The 13,778-nt window shown below is 37.8% G+C and overlaps 1 protein-coding gene across 7 annotated transcripts in view; it reads right to left on the bottom strand.

Moving 5' to 3' along the window:
- ALS2 (alsin Rho guanine nucleotide exchange factor ALS2) overlaps nucleotides 1-13,778 on the bottom strand; it is a 76,918-nt gene that overhangs the window by 45,140 nt on the left and 18,000 nt on the right. For all 7 annotated transcript variants that reach the window (XR_004902549.1, XM_036023063.1, XM_036023064.1 and 4 more), the window contains exons 5-7: nucleotides 7,943-8,300; nucleotides 6,077-6,245; nucleotides 4,923-5,019 (exon numbers count right to left, since the gene is read on the bottom strand). Coding sequence is in view for 6 of the 7 variants with exons in the window: in XM_036023063.1 (XP_035878956.1) it covers nucleotides 4,923-5,019; nucleotides 6,077-6,245; nucleotides 7,943-8,300 (624 nt within the window). In the remaining variant the exon portion in view is untranslated. The remainder of the gene's footprint in view (nucleotides 1-4,922; nucleotides 5,020-6,076; nucleotides 6,246-7,942; nucleotides 8,301-13,778) is intronic.

Here is a 13,778-nt window from a genome sequence, read left to right as displayed (position 1 = left end):
TGTGTAAAATAAAAGTAGTTCTGTTTATTCTCATTATAAAAGTAACTCATGGTCATTGTGCAAAAATGTGACAGTATAAAGAACTTCTTTAAAAGTGAAAACCACTGGTGATTTGACTACTTATAAACAACTACTATTTTGTTTTTGGAACACACAAATATATGCTTCCAGAAATTTTAATGCCTACTAGATAAAATGTACATACAAAGTGTAACGTGCAAAATGGACTTTATTATCAATGCGGTTTTGTGACCTGGTATTTTTTACTTAATGCTATGCTTTGATATTTTTTCTATGTCAATAAGCATAGAGCTACAACATCACTTATAACTACATAGAACCTTACTATGAGCACAGTTTAATCAATTACTCAGTAAGTATATATATTAATAATTTCTTTCAAATTGTTAATATAAAGTTACATTAATTTTTTTGAGTATACATATTTGTGTATCTATTTCCTTAGGATAAATTCCAGGCAAAGAACTCTGGGTCAATAAATATGATTTCTGATTTGTGATATATACTGACAAACTGTCTTCCAGCATAGTCCAATACGCATTCTCACCAGCAATGTCTGTACCTTTTCCCCACATTTCATTAACACTTAGCATTAAATGCAATTCTTGCTAATGCAATAGGGGGAAATAAATGTTACTCTTATTTCAGTTTCAATTTGTTTACTAAGTGGTTAACTACCTTTTCACTCATTGCTGGCCATTTCTGTTTCTTCTTTCATGAATAGAATATAAATAGAATATAAATATTTCTATATAAATAAATAAATATTCTATGACCATTTTTCTTTATATATCAGGTAATATCCTGTCATGTATGTTACAGATGTTTGTTCCCAGTTTGTTGTGTATCTTAATTTTATTTGTGGGTTTTTTTTTGTTTTGTTTTGTTTTGTTGTTTAGGATTGTTCATTAAGTAGACAAACATATCATCTTTCCTTACTAATTTCTGGTTTTGATGTCATGTCTTTTTCTATTAAGGTTATTTCTTACAAATCACCTAAATTTGTTCTTTCACATGTAAGGGTCTATTTTGTAAACATATGTCTTTAATTCATCCAGAAGTAGAATATGTAAAGCTATCTTAATTTTATCCTGCAAATAAGATGCCGGTGGTTCCAACAGCACTTATTGAACACTTAGTTTTGTTTCTCTGACTGATTTGAAATGCCCATTTTCATCACATTACTTGGGTCTATTTCAAGTCTACAGGAATATTTCTGTTCCACTATCTTTTTGTACTTTCACAATATATTTATATGGCTAATTCTAATCCACCCTTTCTGTTCATTTTCAGAATTTATGTGGCTCACTGCCTGTCTTCACTCTACGAGAATAGTTTTGGGGTCATTTTATGAAGTTGTAAATATTATATTGGAATATTTGGGGGATTGTATTGAATTTACTCTGTACTTTTAATGACCGAGGAATGACCAATTTAATGACCGAGGAAGAAGTGGCATTTTTGCAACACTGACTCTTCTCATCTGAAAATAAAACCTCTCTCCCTTTATTTCTATCTTCTTTTATGACCTATTAGAAGAGTTCCTGAGTTTGTGTAATAGAGGGTCTACATATTTCCAAAGACTATTCCTATTTCCTTAATACTTTTGTTGTAATTGTGAACAGCTTTTTTCCTTGGCATGTTTTCTACTTTACTTTGTGTGTATAAAGCAGCTAGCAATTATGTTTATTTTATAACTAACCACATTCCTAATCTCTTCAAGACTTTTAGATGATTCATCATGTTAACAGCAATAAATCATCCATTTCTTTCCTAATATTCATAGTTATTTATATGTGCTATGTTAGTTTTTGGCTAGCCTGCTATGTGAAATTTAAAATAAAATATTTAATGCATTTAGAATTCTTCATTGACTTTTTCTAAAAAGACAAAGGAAATGATGAAGAATCATTATATGTATATATTTAAGAATAACTTAAAACAACTACTTTTATAAGGAGGGTTTATGTATATGGTCCTGGCTTTAAGTGATTCTGGAGGTCACTTTCAGGTCCCACAGTTTGTTTAAAAAATTATTTCATTGATTATGCTATTACAGTTGTGCTGATTTTTCCCTTTGCCCCCCTTCAACCAATATCTGCCCCTCAACTCCCTCAGGCAATCCCCCAACCACTGTTCATGTCCATGAGTCACACATATAAGTTCTTTGGCTACTCCATATCCTACACTGTACTGTGGCTATTCTGTACCTTCCTATTTGTACTTCTTAATCCCCTCACCTTTCCACCCATTATCCCCCATGCCCCTCTAATCTGGCACCTATCAAAACGTTCTCCATATCCATGATTCTGTCTCTGTTGTTCTTATTTGCTTAGTTTGGTTTTTAGATTCAATTTTTGATAGATTTGTGTTTGTTGCCATTTTATTGTTCATAGTTTTGATCTTCTTTTTCTTAAATAAGTCCCTTTAACATTTCATATAATGGTTTGGTGATGATGAACACCTTTATTTCTCTCTTGTCTGGGAAGCTCTTTATTGGCCCTTTCTAAATGACAGCTTTACTAGGTAGAGCAATCTTGGTCATAGGTCCCTGCTTTGCATGACTTTGAATATTTATTGCCACTGCCATCTAGCCTGAAAATTTTTTTTTGAGAAATCAGCTGACAGTCCTATGGGAACTCCTTTATAGGTAACTGCTTTTCTCTTGCTGCTTTTAAGGTTCTTTATCTATAACCACTGGCATTTTAATTATGATGTGTCTTGGAGTGGGCCCTTTGCATCCATCTTATTTAGGACTCTTGGTGCTTCCTGGCCTTGTACGTCTAGTTCCTTCACCAAATTAGGGAAATTTTCTTTCATTATTTTTTCAGAAAGTTTTCCCATGTCTTGCTCTTTCTCTTCTCCTTTCATCACCCTTATGATGTAAATGTTGGTATGCTTGAAGTTGTCCCAGAGGCTCCTTACACTATCATTATTTTTTTGGATTCTTTTTTCTTCTTGCTGTTCTGATTGGTTGTTTTTTGCTTCTTTATGTTCCAAATCATTGATTTGATTCTTGGATTCATCCACTCTACTGTTGATTCTCTGTAAATTGTTCTTTATTTCAGTTAGTGTATCCTTTGTTTCTGACTGGACCTTTTTTTATGCTGCCAAGGTCCTCACTAAGTCCCATGAGCATCCTTATAATGAGCGTTTTGAACTCTACATCTCATATATTGCTTATCTCCATTTTGTTTAGCTCTTTTTCTGGAGTTTTGATCTGTTCTTTCATTTGGGTCATTTTCTTTGTCTTGTTTTGGCAGCCTCCCTGTGTTTGTTTCTATGAATTAGGTAGAGCTGCTTGGATTTCATGTCTCAGTAGTATGGCCTAATGTAGTAAGTATCCTGTAGGATACCAGTGGCACATACCCCTATCACCCAAGCTGGGTACTAGAGGCATGCACTTCATGTGGGCTAAGTATACCCTCCTCTTGTAGTTGAGCCTTGGTTGCTGTTGGCAGATCAATGGGAGGGACTTACACAGGCCAGTCAGCTCCAAGGACTGGCTGTGACCACTGACCACTAACCTGTACCTTACATGGAAAATCAGCTGTGCAGGGGCAGGGTGGTGGTGATCTGACATGATTTGCAGCTGTCTACTAGGTATGCGGGTGCTGGGGTTTCCCAGGAGGTACAGGCCAAGGTGGGCCCCTACCTGTGTTTTGCCCAGAGCTACCCTGCCTGAACTATAAAGCAATCTGAGATGGCTGCTACTTGTGCTGGGTGGGCCTGGAGATTCCTAGGGGAAACCAACCTGTGAATCTAGGCTGGCTACTGCTAGTGCCAAGCCTGGGATTCACTGAAGCCAGCTGTTGCTTGTTGGAGAGGATTTAGGAAATTGTGAAGCATGAGCCATGACCAGCCATTCATATGGAAAAGCCACTTGGATGGGCCCCTATGTTGGGTGGGGTAGAGTCTGGGGATCTCCAAGGCAGGTGTGTGTTAGTCAGGCTGATGTAATCTCAGATATGGCACCAGCTTACCGGCTTTGTGGGGGCAGAGTTTACAAAAGGAACAATGGTCTCTGCTTGCCTCAATGCCAGATATTTCAGCTTCTCTCTCTATACCACTGGTGCCTTTCAAGCTGCTACCCTAATGCTGGAGCTCACAGGGAGTCTAAGTAGGTGAGTCTGTGTGTGGGTCCTTTAAGAGTAACTGTTTGGAGTTCCAGCAGTTTTCTTCTACTGACCCAAGCCCTGCTAGTTTTTGCAGCCAGGGACTTATCTTCCTATCACTGGAATCCTGGGCTGCAGGGTCTTGTGTGGGGCTGGGACTCCTCCCTCCCATAATATCCCTCCTGGATTTTTATCTACCACATGTGGGTGTGGGACCAGTCTATTCCACATCTGTGCCCCTCCTACCAGTATGGATGGATGTGGTTTCTTTAATTCCTTAGTTGTCAGACTTCCATTCTACTTGATTTCTGATGTGATGGTTGTTCTATAATTTAGTTGAAATTTTGATGTGGTTGTGTGAAGAAACAAGCCATCTATGCCCATGCAGCCATCTTGACTGGAAGTACCCAGGTCCCACAATTTTAAAAGAGAAAAATGCCTTTGTTTTCCTTTTTTAGTGTCTTACTTAAGGAAACTCACCAATACCCTGGAAAAGTTTGAGTTGTTTTTACATGAAAGCACATTATAGAAAGATTCTTTGACCAGTGTAGGTAGACCAGTGTTTAATCCAAACTCTACTATCACATGCGTGACTTTAGACAAGTTACATAATTTCTCTAAACCTTCCTATAAAATGGAAATACTGCTATGCAACAGAAAACACTAGACAAATCAAGTGAAATATGGGCCTGTTGCCTGACACACAGCAGATAATAAATACTGTTTAATCTTGTTACTCAGGTCTTCCATGAAATGTAGAAAAGCTTTTAATAGTTTGCCTCCTACCTGAGATTTTGCAGTAAGTGCAAGAGAATGGTAACCACCTGCCTCCAGATGGATTACTTCTTTCCCATCCAGACATTTCACACACAGTGGCTGAAGCCTTAAAGAAAAGCACACACACACACAAACTCAATGTAAGTATTTGCAGCAAGAATCAAGACTTTTCTCAAATTATACAGTGCTTTCAAGTAATAATAAACACTTCAAAAGAAAACAATGAAATAAAAATGATGGATATATGTTCAAGCTACTCCTAAATGGAAGTAATTTTGGATGGTTTTAATCTTTGTCTTTCAATCACTAATTAACCACCATAATTCAGAACATGTTAAGAATCATATAACTACTAAATGAGTCATATGGTAGAGAGACTACCATATGTTTAGAGACCTAAACATGTGGTAGAGACTCTACCACATGTTTAGGACACAATGAAATATAACCACAGGAAGGAGTTAAGTCTTTTTTTTTTTTAATGCCACAGTTGCCTACACTCTGCTAAGAATAGAGACATTAACTGACTGTTTTAGATAATCATTCAATTTATACACCTTCACAAATGTCTAATTTGTTAATATCATAAGAGTTCCCCTTAGACAACAGTTTTTCCCTGAGTTATATGGATAGACATGGTTTAAGATTGCAGTTATAGTTATTCTGGCAGCAGCTGAGAAATATCTTTGAGGCTAAAACAATGTTGGTTCTTTCTTTATGAGTTAAAAATTTGAATCATTCAATGAAATGCAACCTTATCACAAACACATTTTCCTGTTTAAAGATGAATCTACAGGGTGGGGCAAAAGTAGGTTTGTACAGTTGTGTACAAACTGAGTACACAAACCACAGTTTATTCTTGCATTATTCTCTCTTAATTATTGTATTATTTTCCATACGAACAACTGTCAACCCACCTTTGCCCCACCGTGTACATCAAAGTTGGGATGGAAAGGTACACCATGGATACCTAAGTCCTTTATTGCTAGAAGCAAACTCAAGACTAAGATGACAGCTGTTTTTTAAATCAGAGTTAAGAGTGTATAATGATTCTGAATTAGAAGAGACCAGATTTGCTCTATGAGGAAATAAAGACTTAGAGACCTCTGCAGGAGACAGGTTACTTAAGTCACTTCCTAACAGTGAATACTGGCAGCACTCACCTAGGCAGAACATCGCCATGGCCCAGCTGCCCTTCCTTCCCTTTTCCCCATGTCCACACCTCTGTTCTCAGAGAAGGTAGGAGTGCATCTGCTTCTCCACTGTATGTAGGAGTTAGAACCACTGTCCGTGTTTTCACCCGTGCAGCTTTTCTCAGCAGCCTGGGGGAAACTGAAACAAACCACAGATAGGGTGAGGGAGCGGATGAGGAGTGGGGGAGGGGGAAGAGATATCATTCTGATAAACTATTGATTTTCAAAGAAATACACTAACATGGTTTTGTGAAGCATAGTCTATAGGCTCTCTGCAAAAATAGTCAAATGAGTTTGGCAAATGCTGCCTACTACACTCTATCCTCTACTACCAGCCCTGTAAAGTCACACATATATTAACATACTAAAGGGACTGACAAGTCCTGTGATTAAAAGCCCTGCTTGTATCTGTCTAATCCAGGTCCCTTCCAAACATCTGTCCACAGAACCCTATTCTGTATGACATTTCTGTGTAACAAAAATCAGTATTCCACATTTGTGATCAAAGATGTCTCAAAGATAAAATGCTAGAGGACTTTTAAGAATAAGAAAATTTTGGCACAATATTCTCCTTCAGACTTAATACAATTCATGGGCTTTCTTTATACACATATACTCAAATTAATAAAGGCTATGGGTTTTATTTGCGTAGATAAAAATCTAGTGGCAACGAGAATTAGGAGGCAGGATAACTTAAGTGCTCAGTGGCACAAGAAAGTGTAATGAGTTTAGCAGAACAAGTGTAGGAAAAAGGGACAGAGAAGAAAAGGTAAATTTTATTACAGTATAGGAGCTTTGCACAAAATGGTGCAAACTAAGGGTTGGTAAACTATAGCCAGTGGGTCAAATACAGCCCAATGCGTATTTTTGTAAATATGGTTTTATTGGAATATACCTTTGATCATTCATTATCTATTACCTCTGGCTGCTTTTAAGCAACAGCAGCAAAGTTAAGTAGTTGTAACAGAGACTATGCATATTGCCTGCAAATCATAAAATATATCTCTTAAACTCTTTACAGAAAAAGTTTGCCAACTCCTAGTCAAACGCAATACTTCTCAAACTTGAAAGCGCACACACTAGTCACTTGGGGATCTTGTTCTAATGAATATTCTGATTCGTTAGGTTTGAAGAGGAGCCTGACATCCTGCACTTCTAACAAATTCCCAGATGCTATTGAAACTGCTGGTGTGCAGGACACATTTTGAGAAGCAGAAGTCTACATGACTAAGATTCCTAAAATGATGGAGAAATGTAGGAGCAACTGCATAATATTCTTACTATTCTAAGCGTTTATTGCTAGTGGTTTCAGAAAATGAAGGTTTTCTCTTATTGATGCTTAAAATTGTCTATACTTTCAGGTCAAGTATGTAACTATGCATATATCCAAGGGTCACGTCTGCAACTTCACCTACCTGGAGTATAGGCCCCAACTAGGAAATAAAAAAGCCATTGCTACATTCCAGAACAAAATAAGGTTCATAATAAAGTTCATAGGTGGGAGCAAACATCATAAAAAAGTTAGGTTCTAAACTTATTTCTAGAGCAGACAAATATGTAACTTTCTTTTATTTGTAACTTTCTTTTAAAACCATCATTAAATAAATTTTGACATTTCAATGTCAGCTTTAGCAATTTGGAAAGCTAATTTATATAGTATGGAAAGTATAGTATCTGTACTATATAATGGATATTATATATCCACATACCATTTATATAGTATGGAAAGTATGGATAGTATTTATATGGTTTGGAAAGCTAATAATATAGCATGTGATGTCAGGAGCATCTTGGATTCAGTACAAGTCAATTCACAAAACCTAGCTATTTCTTTACCTTGTGACAGCAATCCAGGGAGGGAGAGTCTTCGGCTGCCTCCCTCTGATTCTTCTTCTCTGATATCCACAAGACTTGAACTTTTCTTTCCTTGCATTGATTCCTGTTTAACCTGTTCTTCTCTGCTATCTTTCAGACCTTCTGGTCCTATGGAACCACTGCCTGCCTGAGCTCCAGGTTCACAAGGGGCTGTATTATAAAAGTTCATAACTTTTTTAAGAGACAAGGCCCCAGCTTCATATGTAGCAGCCACTCGCACACCAACGGCAGATGCACAAGAGACCACCAGGCTGTTTAGGGCTGAGGTGCTTGTGGTTGGTGGGCTGTGAAGATTTGGAATTGCTTCTTCTACGAGAGGCTAAAATATATACACATAAAAAAGTATATAAAAATATGATCCCTCATACAATAGCAATCAATAAAAAAAGTTTATATCCATCACTACTTGCACATACAAGAATGTAATAAAAAAGTCTGTTATCTCCAACTTAAACATATTATCGATTTGACATTATATGAAAATGAGTATGCAAAATACAGTTCCTTATCAAAAGTACTTCCTTTTTAGTGTTGTATTTTTCTATGGTATTTAAAAATAAGCCTCAGATACTTTCATAAAATTAAGCACAGTAAAAAGGGAAAGGAGAAAAAAGGTGTGGAAAACATAATCTTTAATATGAAGTATACTGTGACAGCCCTAAATACAAGGTTGAAAAGATGAAAGTTTTCTTATCCATCACTTTATGAAAATTTACATAGAATGCTTCTAAGAAATATCAAGGAAAAAATTATACGTTTTTAAAAAAGCCTTTCCTGTCCTGGCTGGTGTCGCTCAATGGATTGAGTGTAGGCCTGTGAACCAAAGGGTTGCCAGTTCTGTCCCCACTCAGGGCACATGCCTGGGTTGTCAGCCAGGTCTCCAGTAGGGGGCACATGACAGGCAATCACAGATTGATGTTTCTCTCCCTCTCTTTCTCCCTCCCTTCCTTTCTCTCTAAAAAATAAATAAATAAAATCTTTTTAAAAACTAAATAAAGTAAAAAAGCTTTTCCTAAAATGTTTTATAAATATAAATTTAGATACAACATATATAGGAAGAAAAATAAGTTATTTTTTGGCCTATCAGCCCCTAAATTATGTTCTTAGTTCAACTCCTTCTACTATTTCATTAATGAGCTATTTTCCATGACCTAGGAGCTAAGTAAACTGAAGTTATTACATTTGCTCTTGCTACCACAAAGAGTAAATGTGGTAGGTTAATAATTAAACATTTGGAACCAATGTTCTTTGTGTTACTCATTGCTGTATTAGAAAGTCAAACTAAAGTTTTCTAATATCTTAATGAAAAATCAGTTGAAATTTATTATGAACTGTCAAGCACCATTATTTATTAAAAAGTACCTAAATAACTACATGCAAAAGCTTTTGACTTACCAGCACAGGTCACAGTAAACAATTTGCTTCCTATGCTACCCTAAGGTCAAAGGGTATATACATAGTCCTTAATTTATCCTGAACTAAAAACCAAACCAAAAAAAAAATTTTTTAACACTGGCTTTTGAGATATTTTTAAAAATCCTTACCCAAGGGCTTCCCCCCCCCACCCCATTTTAGATATAGAGGAAAGGAGAGAGAAGCATCAATGTGAGACAGAAACATCAATTGGGTGCCTTCTCTTATGGGCCTGACCAGGGACTGAACCTGCAACCTGAGTATGTGCCCTGCCTGGGACTCAAACCTTTGGGTCTATGAAACAATGCTCCAACCAACTGAGCCACATCAGCTAGGGCAGCTTTTGATGATCTTAAAGGAAATAACTACTGTTGACTAGAACAGTATTTGACAGACACTCAATACATTTGTGGAATTAAATACTAAATTCAAGACAGCTATTTCTGTGCAAGTGAGTCATTAACTAAAATACAGCATGGAGCAAAAGTAGGTTTACAATGGTTAGTATGCGAAACACAGCTTATTCTTGTATTATTATTTATTAATTACTGTATTATTTTCCATACAAACAACTGTAAACCTACTTTTGATAATCCTATATTTAACAAATAAATGTTCCATTTAAAACAAAAGATCAATATAAAGCCTGTAACTTCCTTGGTGACACAGCCCCCATATTGTTCAGAAGAACCAGCACCATGAGTTCTACCCTTTGTTTACCAAGGCACCTAACAGAAGCAGCAGTGGCATTTAGGGGTGACTACTTTAGGATGTCCTTACCATTATGTAAAAAAAAAGTCACAAAATTCTATCTTATATAAACTTTAAACTATTGTTTTTAAGCAGCTCCTCTACTTAATTATATTTAACAATACATAAAGTAAATAAACAAAACAAAAAAACACAGCTAGCAATGTTGATGAAAGACACAATTTTAGGAGTTCCAGTCCACCAATAATGAAATTCAATAGTGAAAAATAAGCTTCATTGACAAATACTTTGATTTATTTCACAAAGTAAGATTCTCTTTCTGTTATATCTGGCCAAAGGAGAAAAAAAAATGTCCTAGAAGTAGCCATGTAACACACATACTATTTGCAAAAATTGAATTAAATGTAGTATAAACACACATTGCCAGAACTAGCACAGATGGGAGATTTTCCAAAATGGCAGCCTAGGTAAGCATGCCTTACTTCCTCACACAACTACATCAAGAACCACCATCACTCAGAACTGTTAGCAATAGAGCCCAATGGAAGTCCACAACTACAGAATTAAAGAACCTGCATCTATCCACACTGGTAGGAGCGGAGTAGATCCAGAGAGACAGAGATGCAGAATGGGCTGATCCCACACCCACATGTGGTGGATAACCATCAGGAGGGATATCTTGGGAGCAAGGGATCCCAGCCCCACAAGCCCAGGGTTCCAGTGCCAGGAAGGTTAAGTCCCCATAACTTCTGGTGGTAAAAACCAGTGGGGATTGAGTGAGCAGAAGAAATTATATATTCCCAAGCAGTTCCTCTTAAAGGACCCATGCACAGACCTACTCAGACTCATTCCCTGTGAGCCTCAGGACCAGGATAGTAGCTTGAAAGGCACCAGTGGCATATGGGGAGGAGCTGCAGTGTCTGGCATTAGGCTGAGAGCTGGGAGACAGCTTTCTGACAGACAGAATTGCTGGCAGAGGCCACTGTTCCTTTTCTGAGCCCTCCCCCACAGAGCCATAGAGCAGGAGGCACCATATCGGAGAATCCATCAATCTGACTCACATTGTTTGCCCCACCCTTGTGATTCCTTGTGGCTCTGTGCCACCCAACTTACCCCAAGAGTTTGGGCCCACCCAAACTCTTAACTGTCACTTTTCCATATGAATGCCTTATTTTAGCTCATACTTCAGATCTTCCTAAATCCTCTCAAACAATCATCAGCTGGCCTCAACAAGCCTCCCCCCTCCCCCCAACCTCTTGCTAGGTGGCCCCAGGCCCAGCACTAATAACAGCTGGCCTTGGTTCACAGCCTGGCCATGTTTGGCCACCTCCAAGCCCAGCACAAGTAGTAGCTATCTGCAGATTGCTTTATAGCTTATGCCAAGTGGCCCCAGATAGAACACAGGTGGTGGCTGACCTTGGCCTGCACCTCCTGGGAAATCCCAGAGCCTGTGCACCTGGTGAACAGCTACATACCATGTCAGATCACCGCTATCCAACAACTTCCACAACAGACACAGTCAAGAGGTAGACTCAGCAGGCACTAGAGACCTGCTGAGGTAAGTCCTGCCCTGTGGAGTGGCCTCCAAGATCCTCCATGGAGGGTGGAAGTCAGTGGTCAGTGGTCACGACCAGTCCTTGCAGCTGATTGGCCTGGCCAAATCCCTTCCATTGATTTTCCAACACCAATCAGGGCTCAACTACAAGAGGAGGGTGTGCTCAGCCCACACAAAGGGTACACCTTGAGTATCCAGCTTAGGTGATAGGGGAGGCTGTGCCACTGGACTCTACAGAACACCTACTACATTAGGGTACACCACCAAGACAGAGAGTCACAGAAGGTATATCTAACACATTAAAAACTCACAGGGAGGCTGCCAAAATGAGGAGACAAAGAAGCATAGCCCAAATGAAGGAACAGATCAAAATTCCAGAAAAAGAACTAAACGAAATGGAGATAAGCAATCTATCAGATGCAGAGTTCAAAACATTGATTACAAAGATGCTCATGGAACTCAGTGAGGATCTCAACAGCATAAAAAAGAAACAGCCATAAGTGAAGGATACACTAATTGAAATAAAGAACAATTTACAGGGAATCAACAGTAGAGTGGATAAAGCAGAGAAAACCAATGATTTGAAACATGAAGAAGCAAAAACAACCAATCAGAACAGAAAGAAGAAAAAAGAATCCAAAAAAATAATGATAGTGTAAGGAGCCTCTAGGACAACTTCAAGCATACCAACATTTACATCATAAGGGTGATGGAAGGAGAAGAGAAAGAGCAAGACATGGGAAAACTTTCTGAAAAAATAATGAAAGAAAATTCCCCTAATTTGGTGAAGGAACTAGACATACAAGGCCAGGAAGCACCGAAAGTCCTAAATAAGATGGATGCAAAGAGGTCCACTCCAAGACACATCATAATTAAAATGCCAAAGGTTAAAGATAAAGAAAGAATCTGAAAAGCAGCAAGAGAAAAGCAGCTAATTAAGCAGCTAAAGGAGTTCCCATAGACTGTCAGCTGATTTCTCAAAGGAAACTTTTGCAGGCTGGAAGGGACTGGCAAGAAACAGTCAAAGTAAGGCAAAGCAGGGGCCTACAGCCAGGACTGCTCTACCCAGCAAAGCTATCATTTAGAATTGAAGGGCCTATAAAGAGCTTCCCAGACAACAAAAACTAAAGGAATCCATCATCACCAAGCCATTATTATATGAACCAATAAAGGGTCTTATTTAAGAAAAAGATGATCAAAACTATGAACAATAAAATGGCAATAAATACATATCTATCAATGATTGAACATAAAAAACAAACTAAGCAAACAAGCAGAACAGAAACAAAACCATATACGCAGAAATGTTTTGATGGTTGCCAGAGGGCAGAGAGGGTCTGGGGGAAAGAGTGAAGAGATGAAGGGATTAAGAAGTACAAATTGGTAGTTATGGAATAACCACCGGGTTGTAAAGTACAGTATAGGAAATGGAGTAGCCAAAGAATTTATATGCATGACCAATGAACATGAACGAAGGTGTGGGGATTGCCCGAGAGAGTGGAGGGTGCTGGGTGGAGGGGAGCAAAGGGAGAGAAATTGGGACTTTAATAACATAATCAATAAAAAATAATTAAAAATAAAATACATTTAAAAATTGCTGTCTAAAGAAAAAAAACTAGCACAAGTAGCAAAAACTTTAAATGTTTAACGAAAAAAGCCCAAAGAAAAATGCAGCTTGAATAATGATAATCTAATAATCAAGTAAACCTATATAAAATAATCTTCAATTTAGTAAATCATAGGAATGACTTTTCTATTTTTTTAATATGTATTTTCTTTTGTTTTGTTTACAGATTTTATTTATTTTTAGACAGAGGGCCAGGGAGGGAGAGAAACATCAATGTGTGCTTGCCTCTCATGCACCCCCTACTGGGGACCTGGCCTACAACACAGGCACGTGCCCTGACTGGGAATCAAACCTGTGACCCTTTGGTTTGCAGGCCAGTGCTCAATCCACTGGGCCACATCAACCAAGGCCAGAGAAATGACTTTTAAAAAGTCAAACTTTTTCATAAACACGTACAAGTCTGGAAATTTTGTACATGCATTCCTGCTAAATTATTCTTTTTGTTTGGATTTTTATTATACCTTTCTCCAAAAAGCTTATTCTTAATTTTT

The sequence above is a fragment of the Phyllostomus discolor genome, chromosome 4 (genome assembly GCF_004126475.2).
Source record: "Phyllostomus discolor isolate MPI-MPIP mPhyDis1 chromosome 4, mPhyDis1.pri.v3, whole genome shotgun sequence".
In the NCBI taxonomy this organism is placed as follows: Eukaryota; Metazoa; Chordata; class Mammalia; order Chiroptera; family Phyllostomidae; genus Phyllostomus; species Phyllostomus discolor.
The sequence above is the reverse complement of the archived record's forward strand: the minus strand, read 5'-3'. Positions and strand labels throughout refer to the sequence as shown.